Here is an 18827-nt window from a genome sequence, read left to right as displayed (position 1 = left end):
ACAAAACAAAAATATTTCTAGGCCATGCATTTTGAACAATTTTAAATTTAGCTTTTATATAACAATTCTGTATTCATAGCGAAAATAGTATTTATATATTATAGTGATTGGTTATACTAGAAGTATATAAGTGTATCAACACGTTAAAGCTCAAGATCCCTTGAAGGGTAATGTTTTTTGTACCACGATGATGAAAAGTTGATGAACAGCTCTTGGTTGCGGCTGGTAGCCTAAAGGTACATACCAGGGCCACTGAATCCTGGCTGAAATAGTATAAAATAATCACAATCTAAGTTTTACATCACGTCTAATAGATTTAAATAAATAACATAAAAAGCGCCTTTAGACGTGAAAAACGTAGAAGACATTCTGTCAATTTAAACAGCGTAGATAATATTTTTTAAAGTAAACGGGTGATTCTATGTAAGAATTTTAACTCTCTTAATAATCAACTTTTCATTCGGAATTTGAAAACATTCGATCGAATTTATTATACCGCTACCGAAACCGCTGTACCGCAGCTTAGGAAAACGAGGAGGTGGGGGCCAAAGAAAAATAGCATAAACCGAAACTTCCTCCCGTCTCGCCTTGCGCATACCTAAGGCGCGGTATAACGGTTTGGGTAGCAATACACTAAGAAATTTATGTTTATCTCTATTTATCTTGCACACATTCAAGAACATACAGATGAAATCAAAACTAATTAATGAATTCCAGATAAAAACATTCATAGACTCGTATTACGCGTTTAAAACTATGATAATCTAAACATGTTAGGGAAATCTAATAGAATTATATTTTTACCTGATATTTTAGCACAGAGGAAGTGGAAAATTAGATAAATACTAACAAAAGAAGCAAAATACATTTCGATCAAAAAATAAAAAGAAAATATAATTACTTTAATTCTTAGAAATACAAAATTTTTGTATCACGAGAAATATTTAGATTCAATATTTAAAACGGTCCAAATGTTTTTATTTGATTTGATAAATATTTATTTAAAATAAATATGAAAAAAATATGTTTATGTCGACAGGAAAATTATATCTAGTCGAAAACTTTCACGGCTTGTTTATATTAACAAACTACATATTGTTCATTATTATGGCAAAGAGTTCAGGCTAAAGAATAATTTAGACTGTTCCTAGAGTATGATTTATTAATGAAAAGTTTTAACATAAATCGTAGAAGTACAAAAAGTATTTTTTCTCATAGTAACGCGGTAAATGTATCCATATCATTTATTACATGATTTTAAAATTATTTATAACATGAAGTCGTTTAAACCGGTTAAAACTGGATCGCCGGTTTGCAACTGAATCAAATGTTTACAATTCAGATTATTTCGAGTGATGGCGTTTGTATGTGGGACGAAGATAATGCGTAGAACGACCCTCCGTTCAAAACTCTAAGTAAATTTACTATCATAAATGTCATCTACTTTTGCTAGTCGGAATTTTCCTTTTTGGAGTCACCGAAAGAGTTGGGGGTATTGTTAATTAGCTCTGTTGTGTTAGTTCTTGACAGTTCCCTTGGTTTTATGTTAATGATCAGGTGCTCCTTCTTCTTTTTATGGTAATTATCATTATTTTACTACTTTACATTGCTAGAAGTAGGCTTCCTTAAAGATTTCCAGTATGAACGGTAGGAAGAGGGCTGCATACTTAACAAGGTTATCGGTAGTACACCTTGTGAATGGATATCCTACTCGGGGCTTGTTGTTCTGTGGTCTACACTCTAGAACCTTAAGGCTCTAGCGGCCATCAGTTCTGCGCGCCATTTTGTTTGCCCATTGTCACATCAACTGGGCGGCACGTCCACTACTTTCGTTCCTCTACGAAACTCAGCATTTCCAATTCGATCTCGTATGGATCCCGAGCATAGCCCTCTCCATGGTTCATTGAGCGGATGTGAGCTTGTTTAGGCTCGACATGAGTGACAAATCCATCGTAAAGGGCTACCTTCTTAACATCTATTGTCTGTTTTACCACAAAATAGTTCATTTTACCCCAATGTTTTTCGATTCGGTGAGTTTTGTTTAAGCTTTCGTTCATTCTGTTTTGTGTTGGTATCATTAAATTGGTAGTCGTTAAAACTAATTAACTTATGTCTCGTGATACAAAAATGAAACGGCTTACATTATAAGTCTTACAAAGATACTCATATAGAAAAATATAATCAGTATATTTATAAGAACGCGTAGAAAGTTTACATTAAGTTATATCTATAAGTATTTTCTTATTACATATACTAAAACTTTATTAAATACAATTTTAATTACACGTATCCCAGATAATTTACTTTATAAAAATTTTGTAATGAAAAGTTCCCGTTACAACAATGATTAGATGAAATTGATAACCATATCTGCTGGTGATAGTGTAAGGACAAACTAATATTATATACATGCCGTAAGACACTCTGATAAAAGTTCGATTTTTCGGGATCCCACAAAAAAAAATCAGTCGCTTTTTTATATATGCAATTAGGTATTATTTGATTTCTTCCACTTGTGTGAAAAGCGGGCGATAATTATTTCATTAAGCTGGCTTAGCAAAAAAGAAATAACGGTTTTTATTGCTTGCTGTTAAAAATAGCGAAAGCTGTAGAAATATTATTCACTTTGAAAATATTTCGCTAATTGTTATTAAAAATATCTATATTGCCTATGTTCAAATGAAATTATTTGAAATTATTTTAATTATTTATTCAGATATGTAATTAAAGTTTATTAATATTTCCTCAAAATTAAAGATGTCACAATTGAAATAAAACTCCGAGAAAAATTTTAAATGAAACGTTCTTTATCATGTACTACTATGCTACTGCTACTATGCCTAATCTGGTAGCATAAATATAAACCTTAGTGGATTTCTCGTATTATCTACATTTCAAATATAACCGGTAAGCTTGTAAGATTAATGAATAAATACAAAAAAAAATTAACACCTATTCTGGAGCTCCTCTGGGAAGGTTAAATTCAGGCAATGCGATAGCTAGGTCACATATTTGCTTTAGAACAACCATAGTTCAAAAATTTGTACAGACTGAAATAAGTTTTACTAATGTCAACCATTTGACAACCATACTAACGACAGCATTTAATAATTCATCCAACGTTGACTACACGTTTTATTCAAAATAAATGTTACACATATCTAAAGGATACTTAAATTTCCGAGTCAAAAGCTTACGGGAGCTTTTAAAGGAAGAGAAAACCTTGTACGGACTTTCCCAGTGTCCTCCTATTACGCAAACCCGAAACCTTTTCCCTTCATTATTTTTATTAAAACTTTCACTTGTTATCTCAGCATCAAGAGTTTTAAGAGAGTTCTTTGAACATTCTTTACAAAGTAAATTATTTGCAACACGATATTATAATATTACATATAGAATATATTCTCATATACAACACACTTATTCTAATGGAAAAATACATTTTATAAAAAAAAACATACTTAATCGTAAATGTACTTTAAATTTGCTACATCTCATTAGCAAAAGTATACATAAAAGCCAACAACACATAGAGTTTAAAACTTTATCATATTATTTCATTTTGTGTGAAGAGTCAATCATGTTACGGAAATTGTTACATTCAAAGGGCGAAATTTGTAATACTCGATCTTGAACGTAATTTCCTATCCATTTAGTTTTAACTGGTTTGTAGAAAACATTACATTGAAATGTAAAATAAATATGATTTAATTTTGAGTGTTTAAATTATGTTTTAGAGTTTATATATCGATTTTCATCATCATTTCAGCCGTAGGATGTCCATTGTTTGATATATAGATATAGGCCTCCGCTTATAACATCGGTTGGAAGCGACCTTTACAAGTCCTGTCCTTTTTGTGGGTGGAGGTGTGGGGGGAGACCTTGCTCTGGCCTGTCCAGGGGATCCGTTACAGAACCTTATAGTCCCTGTGGCCATTTGTCTTCCTTTGACGTTATTTAAGAGAAATTTAGACAGAGCATGATAAAATATATTAATGTATAATAAATAAAAAGAGGTCATATCGTAATAAAGGATAGTCAATTCCAGTTTAAAGTATGTATCTTTAACAAACTTGTAATATTTTTTATTATTATTAATGAAACCTATAAGCAGTTACTAAATGTAATTAATTACGAAATATTGGATTTAAGTCAACCATTGTTATTAAAAAGTCGGATCAATTTAAAACATTATAACAGGGAAGTTTCTACAAAAAAATATGGTATCTACTTCCTAATCTAATTATATAAATAGCATATTCCTTCAAAGGCATAGTAATTCGAAAAGTTAACATAGAGAAGGAAGAGTGTACACAACCAGAATAAAATATAACAGTGGATAAACTAGATTATTTTCTACAATAACACTTACTCTAAGACAAATTGCTATTCTATCACAAGAAGGAGCTATGACGAGAATGACCATCACGTAAGTTGCGAGTTCCCATGTAGTTTTTTCTAATATTTCTATATTTTAAAAATAAAAAATTAATAATAGTTGAACTATTATTAGGTTATGAAAAGACAGTAAATTTTGTACTGATAATACTCAGAAATAAATTTTTTTTCGATTTAAATAAAACAAATTTTGTCGCCAGGATGAAAAATTCTTAAACATTTTATAAAGTTGTTTCTAAATATTCGATCCGCCTCTCTCCTGGTTTACGTCGGGATCGAAATCTCGAAGTAGGTTACAGCACGTGCAGATTCTCGCAAGACTTCGATTTGGATATATCGTTGATGCAAATTTTCTGAAGTAATTCTCTGGCGATGCTGAGGGATATGTGGGTGCGCGAACTGGCAAGTTTAGAAGACTTTGATTCCTAACAAAATAAAAAGAAACATTAAATAAAGATCGAATGTTTGTTATTCCCGGCGGTTCATTTGCTTAGTCGGTTTCAAGTTTCGTTTGTAAATAATGGTTGTGTATTTTTATAAGCTTTAATTATAAACACAATTAGTGGATATCGTTTGGTTCCTTGTAACGACTTCTTCTTTTATCGAATGTAACGTCACAGTTTTTTTTAAATTAAATATTAGGGCATTAATTTTTTTAATTCAGTATTACATTATTACACAAAAACCTATACATAGATGTTAATCCCATTTTTTAAAAATTTTTTCTTATTTTCTGTTTTTGTTATCATTGGGTTCTATATGGTTTTTCATCGAATGTAATGCCCCTGATTTTTTCTTATTAAAATTTAATGATCTATTGTAGTGTCATTCAGTATGACAATAAAATGACTAACAAATGTTTATAAACGAGTTCGTTAAAATTGTTATTAAAAATTTTTGTATTCTCTTAAATAAACCATAAAAAAAAAATAGACTGATTGAATTGTCTTACCTGCTTGCTGACTTTCTTGGCTTGTTTCTTGTCTCTGTTTTCTTTAAGGCGAATCTGTTTAAGAATTCCAACAAGTAGTTCGTCTACATTATGTTGTATACCAGATGAAGTCTCAATGAATTTACAGTCCCTTGTTGTAGCTAGCGCTTTACCCTCTGTCAATATTAACAAAGGATTAGATTCTAGATTAAAGGATTAATTGAAATAGATTAATAATATTTACCGTTTGTTGTCACTTGTCTTGCTCTTGCCAGATCAGCTTTATTGCCAACGAGAACGACGGTTCTGTCAACTGTGAATTGTTCTCTGGCCAAGTATTGAAGCAGCTCAGCGGCTCGTGTGAATGAGGTTCTAGCCACCACTGAATACACGACAACGCACGCATGTGGTTCATATGTCGATAGACAGTTCTCTATCTGGAAGAAATAATGAATGAATCTACCTTTAATTCTTAGTTTCAGACATTAAATAGTTATTATTGTAAATTATTTTTGCAATTTTTATTATGATGTGTAATGTTGAGTATGTGTATGTGTAACTTTACATGTCTAATATAATGTCAAATCTATGATATAATTATTTTATGACGAAATCGCTGTAGATCTGCAACTACTTATAATGATGGTGCATAGTCTTCGATTTTATGTTATATTTCGTCTTCGATTATAATATTCTTGTAACTATCGTCGGTGGCTTTAAATAAATAAGTAAAAATTGTTAAAGGACAGTTTAAAGTTAGTGGATGGAATTTTAAAAGAAAATAAAAGTATTAAAATGACAATCTTTAATAAACTTCGGAAGTCTATGAACATATAAATAAATCTCTATTTCCCGTGGTCTCGTCAAATTTTGTATACCGATTTAACGATTTCGTTTATCTTATTTTTATAAACTTCCTAATACTTTGTAGACTTTAGAGTTTGACAGTCAACGTGCTATAAATTTATGTAGTACTTAAAAGATTCATCGTTCAGTATACACCAATTAAAAAATTCATTTATTCATTTCTTATTTAATCAATCAATAAAGTGATCAAGCTGAAATATGTTACATTTTTTTAATGCAATGCAACATGCCAGTAACTTCTGACAGTTCAAAGACTGTCGGTACAGACAGTAATAAAAAATATTTCTATGAACTGCTATAGACAATTTATTGACAATCAAACTATTATAAACGATATTTTAAAATACAAAAACTTACCGACATTTCAGTGCTAGGATGATCAATGAAAATCAGTTCGGATTCCTCACCGTCCAACAGGACCGATACTGATTTTTCACCAAATTCATCATCTGCAACAATTGTATCTATAAATGTTATTTCTTTTATTTATAGTCCATTACCTGTTTTAATATGATATACGAATTAAATCATAAAAATATAAACGAGATATTTGAAAATAATCAAAATGGTTCAAAATCAGAAAATATTAAAAAACGTTGAAGTAAACACGACCTGCATATTGATAAAACTGGATTAATAGTGTAGTCATTTGAAGTGTGCTGTTAAATGCATTATTGTATGTATATTTAGATTCTTATATACTTTTAAATGCTTTAACCAGTTTTAAAAAGTATTGTTTTCATCAAAATAATCATTAAAAATTATTTTACAAGATTACAAGGTACATAAATATATCAAGCTTGTCAATATTACATTTTTAATAAGCGAGCATGCATTTAAACAATGAAACGTTCAAAGTAATAATTTATTAGTGAATTTTAACATACACACTAATGAGTAATAATAACATTATTGAAATAGCAAATAAGAATAACGTTAATAAGGAAATAATATGTTTTGGTAGCTCTATCACGATAAAACAAGTCAGTCTAAGGTTACATTCTTTATGTTCATATAAGAGATTTGTTAAAGCACGACATAAATAATGGTGGTCATATTGAAAACCATTCATTACGTGAAGAATTTAAGTTTAAAAAGTATAAAGTAAAATGTAGGGTGATTTGTTACAACAATAAAAGGTTTGAATGTACAGCTCATTTGTCAGCAAAATCTTCAAACATTTTACACCTATTTCCAATTATCCTGTATGAAGTAATCACTACGAAAAAGGTTACATTATTCTTTCACCAGAATGCAATAGTCCAATAATTTCTGGCAGTACTAAGTCTACAAGAACCAATAGAAAACAATAGTTAATTTGAATACGTAATCTGAATTTTAAAGTCGATTTTTACCATATTACCATTAAGTTATTTATTATTTCTGAAACCAAACGTTTTTGATAGGGTGTCTCTCTCCCTTCTTTTTTCCATCGGATAACAAAATGCACGGGTTCATGATATCTATAACTAAAATTGAAATCCATTCAACCAGCACTAAACATTTTGATATTATTTTTATAGTGTAGACAGCCAAGATAGGGAACAACCTTCCCCGTCATTTCCAGCTAAGTATAACTTGTAAGTTTTCAAGTCAAGAGTAAATAGGTTTCTTTCAGGCAAACATATAGCGTCGAAGACCTCGTCATCATTTAACATAAGTGATACAGAGGTCAAGCTCATTGCCTTTAGTTGATAAAAAAACTATTCTGTACCTAAGAAATGAGCTATACATTAAACTATTACAAAATTTTGCATCAACACCGGTTACGTTGCGTAATATGTACATTAAAAATATAAAGGTATTAAAAACAAAGCAACTAATTTTCGTGAGCGATAGAAGAAGATAAGAGAAACTATGAAAATAAACATATAAATAATTACAGGAAATATACAGAACTTACCTCGTTTAGCTTCACCAGACGATAGCAAGTAAAAAGAAGTTAAGTTATTTACAAAAGAGTTAGCGTTTTAGCCAGCCAAAAGACATTATATCTAACTTGCATTTGAATAATATGAATAATAAATAAGTAAGCGTATAGAATACATGCACAAGCCAACCAGAAAAAATTTATAACGCTCGACGATCAAAACCATGACGATAAAATAATTTTGTATTTAAGGATTTAATACAATTTTATCACAATGTGAAAACTGATCCTGTTTTGTCATATTAAATCTATTACTACGCCTAATTTGTAAATGTAAGTAAATGTACAATGTAAAGTATTTAAAATATTAAGTGCAACTACAGGATGACATAGATACAGGTGTATTTATATATTATACCAAGATCTTATTACACTTGAGAGCAAGTTTTGTTTGCATTATGTTTTATAAATAAATTAACATTAATGTTAAAGGTATTTCATATATTGTGGGCTTAAATCATTTTAACATGGATATAAATGTTTATAACGTCGTCGTCGTTTCAACCCATATACGCTTTCTGAAAGGCATATACGTCTCCCAAAGATATCTATGGGATACATCGCCACGATTGACAGGCGTGTTCATGATCGCAATGTGGTATTACAGTACGCAGAGGACGCTGCTGCCTATCCTCTGGAAAGTTGTTAATGAGTAGTGTAATTAATGCACAAAACGTGAATTGAATAAGATTGTAATCCGGAAATAAAACCTGCGACCTACGACCGCAAGGCTCACTCGTCTACCACTGAGCTACCGCTACTCATCAATCAGTTATCAATATCATCGTCTACTGCTGGACATAGGCGTCTCTCATAGATTTACAACAGGACCGATGGAAGAGGCATATGTGCCATTCCTGACCAGGACATACCGTGGTCCCCCGCATAACGCAGATGGTAATCGCCGGAGGGGTTTTAGAGGGTAGGAATCCCACATAACCCTGTCCTCCTCTAGACGCTGGGTAACTTGGAAATGCCGGAGTTTTCCCCGAAACCAAAAAAAAGGCCTACGAGCTGCGTTTTCCAACAGATTTAACCAACACGTTAGTACACCTTGAGAGTGGACGTCCAACGCTGCACTAGTTAGTCTGTTGTCTCTTAATGGCTTCAGTAGCTATCTATTCTGCGAGCCATATGGTTTGTTTACTGCCATTTCAACTTACCAATCTCAAATTACCATTAACACTGAACCATAGTGTTGAGTCAGTGTAAAAACGACAATTAAAAAAATATTAAAATATGCCATCCAAGTAATAAGCAAAATAAACTTATATACAATACAAACACTCATAGTCGGGCTGTGAGTTATCTCCATTAAATTAAAGTTTTACCCCTGAGGGTACGACGTGCGTTTGATCCAACAATTCCTTTTAATAAAATAAACAACTTCCACTGGGAAAACACATTTTAACTTCTAATCGAAACTTTAGGAAAATATAATTATCAAATTATTGAAATGAATGTAATAGTTTTTGTTAGTGATGGCATACAATATTTACTACGATATGTAATAAAAAATAAAATATCCGTTATTAATTCAAACACAATCAATACGAGTAAATAATGTATGAAAGGTTTTTCAGACTAAAATAAAAATAAATTCATTAAAGGTTAGTGAAATGAACACAGCATAATGAACTGATACCTTTAAATAGATTCGATTTGAATCAGTTCGTCTGAAATTAATTTATGAGGTGATCCTCATCTGAAATGATAATGATGATGATATTAATGCTATGTTTAAAAGCCTGTCGAAATAAACCTATTTATTTATTCCAATGTCGTTCCCGGCATTGACAGGTGCTTGTAACAATAAAATTATTATTGTAAAACGAAACCATATCTATACAGATAAATAAAATTAGAGTGTTTGTTTGCAATATTAAAATATGATTATCTTGCTACATGCTTACAAATATATTTTTAATACATATATAAACATTAAATTTCTTTTGTTGTTAAATTTTTGTTTGTCAGTCTGTCTGTTTCTTCCGGCTAGTCTCTAAAATTGCTGAACCGATTTTGGCGTAACTTATTACTGATGTAATAAAGAGTAACATAGGTGGCTTTTATTTTAGAAAAATTCTTATAAGAGAAGAAAACTAAATAAACAATTTTTTGTCAAATTCCACGCGGACGAATTCGCGGGCACAGGTAGCCTTTAATAAATGTATCGATAGGATGATTGTAAAAATAGTATTATATCATAACCGTTTTTTAAAAAAATAGTTTGTGAATGGTAATATATGGTTTTCGATAAATGTCTATTTATAATTAATGCGTCTTTTAAAATATTAAAATAAAAAAAGATAGTCATGACAAAATGATCAACTTTTTTATGTTTAATTATCGTATCAGATATGTAACTCATGATGGAAGTGCATGGTGGAATAAAATGATACAACATCCAACTACAGACAAATAAATATTGTTTCATTCCTTAACTATAATACGAGTGAATAAGAGTACTTGTGTAGACGAGTATATAATTGACTCTCCCCAACTTCGTTTCGTAACGCAACGTAACGCTTCTGTATCAATTTGTTGTTTTATGTCTCCGAGGAGAAGGGACCTCGTAAATACATATGTCCAATCGAAAATGGCTTCTCCAATTTCTATTTTTATATTTATTGCCTGCCAGCGAAAAATATGGTTCAATTTAAAGAAACTACTATCTCGCAATGTAGTTTTAATGTTTTATCTGTAATGGTAAAAGATATACTATTTGCAGGTTTATTGGTTATAGGTTTAAAAGCTTCAAAGGGGTGAATGTAAACCTCATTTGTAAGTGCAAAGCTTAAAAGCAGAATTTTGGAAGCACTTGTTATATTATGTTAGTTACTATTGTTTAAACTATTGTTTTTACATGGGGTGTATGTACCATATATAAATTTACAGCAAATGAAATGAAAAAAGAGTTATACACCCACCCATTTAAGGCTTTTATACTTATAAACAATCACCTGTTTAGAACAGAAAATTTTTCTTGTTAAATCATTCTCCGTTCGATAATGATTACTACATATTTTTGTTAATAAAAGGTAATGAACCTAGAAAGGTATAATAAGCTTTTTAAATGTTTGCGGAATCTACAGAATATTTGACGCCAGTTACAGAAACCATTACACACAATTTTGTATATTTGTTTGTAATCGATCGTGGCATGATTATTATATCGTATTTATATGTAATGGTGTTGAAGATATTATTAAAAAATCATTGTTTAGTTAAAAGGATAAATTGTAGTAGTAAAAAAAATAATTCTTACTAAAGAAAATGTTCTCATAAGTAACCTTGAAATAAATTATGTCAATTCAATATAATATTTTATTGAATTTTAGGCCTGAATTCGATGAGGCGGAAAAACCACGCAAGTCCTAAATATTACGGAAGTACGAAAATAACTTTCTTAGATAATGCTTCTGGAATTTGCGACGTTACTTTCGAGCATTCATTTTATTCACCGTGTGAGTACTGGATCCACCGCGTTGTAAGAAGAGGACTCGTATACCAGGTGTTCAACTTCAACGACCAGATTCCCATACCTACCTAAACAAATATTTAAAAGATCCCATCAATGCTACTTTTGAAGCCTTTTCCAGAAATAACCAGAGTTCACTTATTGACAGTCCTGAATCCTTCAGCAGTTTATAAAAAGTTTCGCTGTTACTTTCCTCTCCTACCTCCACATAACATGTAACTACGAATAATTTTCAAGGTTTTGTTTAACTTTTCCTCCGTAATTTACAACATTTTTTGAGACCATAATAATATATATGTAGGTATATATTATCACTCTATCAAAAGAAAAATGAAGTAAAAAATTTCACTAAGATGAAATCATGCAGGCGAGCGTTTTCAAAACAAACTGTTCAAAAAAACCTCCATCATTAATTAAATCCATGAAACAACAAAAGAAGTCTTTTTTTGGGAAAATGAACGTTGATTTAATATTGCCGTGAGGTGGTAGATGCCGTAGACCAAGTGAAGTGATCATTAACTTTGAAAACGGGTGTTTGTTCCGGACAATAGTACCTATACTTTTTCAACGTATTTCCAAGTAAATAAAAAAATGCTACCACGTATTCTTTAATAAGAACGGAGAAATGTAGCAATACTGGTTTTTGCCATTTATTGTAAATTGAAGTAGAAAAAAGGAGAGTTTTTTGCATACCTGAATTGTATGAGAGTCGCAACCTACATTATAGGTGTGGGGCAACTGTCTATCTAGCTGGAGAATTATTATTTATATACCCACCATCAAGGTTAATAAATATTCGTCTAAATTCAACAATGATTTTCGTACTTTAAGATATTGTTCAATAAACTTATTATGTCATAATTCAAGATGGTTTATTGTAATAACGCACACAGTTATCTACAAACTAGTTAATAATTATTTGACAATAGATGACGTACGTTTAGATCTAGCTGCAATGGAAATCTAAAAAGAAATCTTTATTCGACTTTATCAGTTCAAGGCGCCAATAAGGTAAATTAAATACGACTTTTACGTCAACATATGTAAAGTTAAATTTGTAAAGTAAGATATATTTGACAAAGGTTTAGTACTTAGGTTATAAAAAAGCTGAATTTTAAAGGTCACGGATAACTATTATAATATGTAAGAACATAGGAATAGGGGTATATAGGAATGTACCCCGACAGTTTTTATAGCTTTATAACTCCTGGCCTTACCGTTGATAATTATTGTCTACTAAAACCATCTTAAGTAAAACTGTGTTGGAAGTGTTTTCTGAAATACCTTCTAGGTCTGGTTTTTATACGTATGGGAAGATCCGTAGACAAAAGAAAGTTACCGACATATTTCAGCAAAGTGGTAAGTTCTAGTGGCAGTAAGAAGGCTATATAGCGCAGAACGAATAGCCGCTGGGGTTTTAAAGTTCGTGAATAAAGACCACGGACTGGTAATCATAGCGTAGGATATCCAACCGAAGCAGGACAGACGACCTTGTAAAGATTGTCAGAAGGCGATAAAATCAGACCGCTTCCTATCAGTCCTGTTAGAAATATGGAGATGATTGATTTACGATGTGATTATGATCAAAAATCGCTTAAGGTAATTTGGATTGATAAATCGTGTTGCTTTCAAACAAGTACCTCGTGTGAATTTCAGTTAGTTCCCTGAAAATCTTGATAATATTCGTCAAGCGACTAGGCTAATGCAATCTAAACGGTTTAATAACTCACCCAAGCTCGCGTCGTAGGTGTTCATGTACTCTGAAGTCATAAACTGTGACACTAGAGCCGTTTTCCCGACACCGGCGTCACCTAGTAATACCACTCGATACTTTGGTATCTGCAAACAAATCTTCTTCATGCAATTTTTAGTTAATTAGAAATTGGTACAATAATAATGAAGCAATTAGTAAACACTTAATTATAAATATAAATTTTACATTAATTCATTAATTAAAATTATATATGAGCTATACACGGAGTTAAAACATATAGATTTAAACAAAAAGGTGGCGTTAGTTTATTAAAACGATGTACCGACTCGAACTGTCAAACGTACAAAGTTAAAACAATTAATGATATTTAATTCTTGATTTTTTTTACAACCTACCGCGCAACTTTTTCTTCTGTAACAATTACTTATAAAAGCATTAAGAAACAAAATTAAGATAGATAAAATCGTCAAAATCGTTCTCTTGTTATGTTACATGTTGCACACGCACACACACAATCATGCGCACGCACGCACACACACACACACACACACACGCACGCACGCACACGCACACGCACGCGCACGCACACACACACACACACACACACACACATATATATATATACAAATATTTAAAGTGGGTTTGACCGTTGCGACGTCTGATCTAAGAATATACAAATATTCTCTCATTAAATGCTGGTTATGTTTTAACCACGGAAAAAATAGGCTTAATATTTATTTTCTGTGACGTTAAATTCATCAAAATAATCACAGTCGTACTTCGATATCGAATTTCAGTCGTAGTTTAAATTGGTTTTAGACATGCCATACAGAGTTTCTAATGAGTAAACCACATTATCAAAATAACGGTTGCAATAATTTTACTTAAACATATACGTAAGGCTAAATGTATAACTATATGTATAACATTGCTTCACCTCATTTCCTATATTTATATTTATTGCAATCTAATCTTCATAGGTGCTGATCTCCCTAGTGATGGATGATCTGATAAATTAAGGCTTATTGATTTGTTATGAAAATATAATTTAAATTGAAAATTATAAACTTCAACAGTAATGTTATAGAAAGTTATCATCATTTTTAATAACACTTTACTGATAAAAAAGTCACAATTTATTCACGATCATTATCATGTCAGTGGATAGACGTCTACTACAAGGCATACGTTCCCACCAAAGATCGCAACGATAATGCGTTTTGCACTGTCCGTATCCAAAGGATTCGCGCAACTTAGTCTATGTCAGTCTACGTAGTGGCGAACCTACCCACACCGCAAAACTGTATTAGTTACCCCCATAGTTTCCCCATAGGGGAATACAGTTTGCGGTTACTTCGACTGCCCCTAGATAATAAAGCTTATGTTGGAAATAATTTGTTAGTATTTAAAATCATTTATCTCATTACCGGATCCAAATCGTCTTCGTCAGGGGTTGTCAAACTTCCAGAATCAACAGGCCGGTATCCGGAGCAGCAAGATCCGTCGAAAGGTGACCTATCTGATGCCCTGTAAAAAATATTTTAATAAAATAATATGTTTTTAGATTTCATCGTCATCATTGTTTCAGTCGTAGGGCGTCTAATACTAGAGAAAGTCCTACCTCGCATATTTTCAATAGGACCAGTTGGTAAAAACTCGTATAAAGCGTGTTCCGACAGTCTAACAATGTTGTCTGACTATCTTGTAAAGCTACGTCTATAAAATACGAACACTCTTTATAAGGGAAGAAAAATAAATCTTTTAATTTTACCTGCTGTTCGTGGAATTAACAGATGTGTTGGAACGGCTTCGCCTGTTGCATATAGAGTCGCCGCAATTGACGACACCGCCCTTAGTCGTAATCGAGAACGTCCTCAATCTGTACAGGTCGTCGGACAGCCGAGGGTTGTAAGGCTTCTCCGGTAGTGAACATACGCGGGGACGTGCGTGGTCCACCACTAATGTTGAAAACATTAACAGATATTATATATAAAATAATGCTACCGAACCTTGTAATAGTTTTTCGTAAATAACCTCTTTTTTTCATATAAATATTAGCTTTTAAATAATTAATGTTCGTAACTAATCATTGTCATTTTCGTTTAAATTGTGACAAGCTCTTGAGTAAATAAACGTTAACATACATTTCTGTAATTTAAAATATTTGTTATTGCATGTCATCGTATGAATAAAAGGGTTGCTCGAGGAAACTGGACATATTAAGGTAAAATGAGAAAAAATGCAGTAATTTTAGCTAGAGAATTTTTTTATTATTTTAGATTGCATTTATCACCTTTGGTTAAATGAGATATTAAAACTATTTTATTATGCTATTAAAAATAAGTTAAAAACAAGATCCTGAATCTGAGGATGTATTTTCTTAAACCCAAACCAAACATCACCTGTTTTTTGTTACGTATGGACGTGGATTGTGTGATTACGTGAAGAATCAATTGTAATCTACACATTTTTTTCAAGTTGACAATATTTACTAGTTGACATATTGTTACCATAAATCCTAAGAATATATCTATTTATCCTACCGTAAATCAATATATTGTTTGAATAAGATAGTATTCTATTAAGTAAATTCGCTTATAAACTATATCTGTTTTTATAATAAAAGTATAAAGTGCTTTTCTTACCTGGCAACTCTAAGAAATTTGATGTTCTCCGCTGTCTACCTCGCATCGTGTTTTGGAAATTCAGCGGTCCAATGTCTTCTACGGAGTCACAGTTGGACATGGTGGATTCTCTTGATCCGCGTCTACTTGCTAAGTATGCTAAACCACCTTTCATGGAGCCCCTGCGCATGGGCGAACAGGGTCGGCTAATACTTGTGGAACGAGTGCACGGCGTATCATCAGTTAAGTCTGTCAAGTCCGAAGTGGATTTACGACAGATCCTCGAAGAAGTGGTCGTGGCTTCGTCATCTGCATCGTGGACTGTTGCTGAGGGAGTGCCGGGCATTGCGTCAGTCGAATCATCAGTGTGACTAGACACAATGCTCGGTGACGTCACAAGACGAGGAGAACTGACAGTGGACGTGGAACCGTATATTTTCCTCGTCCTATTCGGGGAGACGTAACCAGGGTTGGTATGAATATGTACCGGAGGAGGTTTTGGTGATCGAGATTTCTCTCGGCGCACGTGTTTCAGCGATGTCGTGTAGTGAAGTCCGTGGGGTATTCTATCGAAGTTGCAAGGGCTGGAACGACCCGATGGTGACTTTTGCGGGAAGTTGAAATGTCTAGGGCTCATGGGGCTTCTATGGCCATGTGCTATTGGTGATTTGGGTGGCGGATTGTGCTTATCATAGCTACATCCAGACTGTGGAGTGAAGTATCCGGAAGAAGAAGTGCTTGAGGTAATTGAGGGACTTTTTTGAGGGAAAATGAAATGTCGTGGACTTTTAGGTGTTAATGGTTTTGGAGATATTGGCGGATATCCGCCCGGACTGTTCACTGCCATTATTTAAGCTTTACTTTAGTGTAATAAATTAAGACGCATCACTTCGCTTCCGATCTGCAAAAAATAAAATTAACTTTTAAGATAAATATATTATGGAATTTTAAGAATATTCACTTTGACAACCATTGACCATGATTGAACATGACTGAACCATTGACATTGATTGAATTATATGAAACAAATTATCGAATTTAATGTTATGGGAGAAATACATCGATGTATACAATATTTTTGAAAATGAAATGTGCCCACGGAAGAAATTCCTTCGCCATCATTTTTACGTATTACTGTAATTATTTAATTACTAATTCTTCTTCTTGTATTTTTTTTTCAACCAATAACCGAGTCGTGGTCGTCAGTCGTGAATGCCTGATATTTTTATATAAAAAAATAAGTATAATAATATTATTTATTATATTTATAAATTTTGAGATTATTATAGCGAACGTCAAGGAACAGACGTGATACCGCTAATATGACGGTGGTAGGCACACGTTAAATCTTAAATTGGTGTTGTAAAGTATATGGTTCTAAAATATGTTTGAATTTTCATAATAATTTTCGGCACAATCATTTACAATTCGTTCATCATCCTACTAACACCATGTTAATGAATGCCATTATAAAGATATATTTAATAAAAGTTATCCTGAGAAGCATGTCCAAATGACTGCTGCTACTTTTTACACTAAGTACATAATAATAAAAACTGGTTGTAACACATTTTAACAATCTCCTTTTGTTTGTTTTTAATATTATTGATTTATATTTTTCAAAACACTTAAGATCGCGGGAAGTCGGCGAATGCGTCAAGCGCAAGACCGATCATCGTGGTGATCTTTGGGACTATGACTTGCAGTGAGCGTCAATAGGTTGACGTGATGATGATAATGAATCATCAATATCTGTGACCTTAAAGCTCTGGTATGGAGACCCTGAACCGGCAAGCGTAGTGCAGTACGTCCACTCAAAAGGTGGTCGGTGGTCCTTGCCGTAGACTTTATTCGTAGAGTTAAACATTCAGACGTCTTTGATACGGTCATCGAAAAAGGCTGGATTCAAGCCACTTCCAATCGGTACTCAGAGAAATGTGCGGAGGAGGCCTAACTCCTGCAGTGGAGGTCCTATGGCTGAAATTATGGTGATCAATATTCAATATTTTTTTTAAATTTTTGTCTTAATGAAACTATTTATTTTCAAATTAAGAACACAAATCTGTTACTAAGATAACCTTTAAGTAAAAATTGTGGCTGTAAAGTTTTTGTGTAATATTCTATGAAGACAGCGCTTAAGGGCATTGAAAACGATATACGCAATATTACATCCAACGCGGCTAAACTGTTATAAAACATTGTAAGGGAAAAATCTATTTCAATCTAAAAACATAACACGCTTTGAACATCAAATGGAATTTAGACAATTGATAGTGACATTTTAGGGTCGGAGGGTTCTGTTCTTTGTATAGTTATTGCAACATTTGGTTTAGGACGCGTGGAATACTGAGATAAAACAGACTTTCTCTAAGTTTAACCTATTTTAACGAAGACGGTTTAATGTTATTGAAATATAAGTGGCTCAATTATTATTAATAGTTTTATAACTTACAGGTGTTATAGAAGTTTAGTAGTAAATATGTATATATATAGCTTCGCTTTTCGATTTGCCTTTTATGAGTGTAATAACATAATTTTTTTTTCTGTAATTTTTACCATTTAAAAAAAAAATATTCCTGTATACAATTGTATATAAGCTATAATTTGAAAATATGCTTTTTGAACAGACATCAGTCCCTGTGACGATGGAATTTTGTAAAATCCTTTTTTTACTGACCTCGATAAAATGACGTCATAATGTAAGTGCTTAAGATCAACTTTATTTATAAATTAAAAATACTTTATAAACATTTTACGTATAGCGGCGAACTTAATGCTGAAGGCATTTTCTGCCTATTAACCGCTAGGCGGTGCAGAGATAAATTAATAAAGGTAAGTGATAGGTAGGTAATATCATAACACAAAATAAAATTAAAAAGTTA

The 18827-nt window shown here is 32.2% G+C and overlaps 1 protein-coding gene across 1 annotated transcript; it reads right to left on the bottom strand.

The window, feature by feature from the left end:
* Positions 1–4691: 4691 nt before the first annotated feature.
* LOC137925578 (uncharacterized) lies at positions 4692–16792 on the bottom strand. Its single transcript, XM_068769039.1, has 8 exons — positions 15967–16792; positions 15093–15279; positions 14749–14848; positions 13338–13446; positions 6554–6645; positions 5574–5766; positions 5351–5505; positions 4692–4823 (listed from the first exon to the last, which is right to left on the bottom strand). The coding sequence occupies exons 1-8, from the start codon at positions 16790–16792 to the stop codon at positions 4692–4694; spliced, it is 1794 nt and encodes a 597-aa protein (XP_068625140.1).
* Positions 16793–18827: the final 2035 nt, after the last annotated feature.

This window comes from Battus philenor, unplaced genomic scaffold (genome assembly GCF_028537555.1).
Source record: "Battus philenor isolate CCGP_79_NKW_IND1 unplaced genomic scaffold, ilBatPhil1.0.hap1 SCAF_27, whole genome shotgun sequence".
Classification (NCBI taxonomy): Eukaryota; Metazoa; Arthropoda; class Insecta; order Lepidoptera; family Papilionidae; genus Battus; species Battus philenor.
The sequence above is the reverse complement of the archived record's forward strand: the minus strand, read 5'-3'. Positions and strand labels throughout refer to the sequence as shown.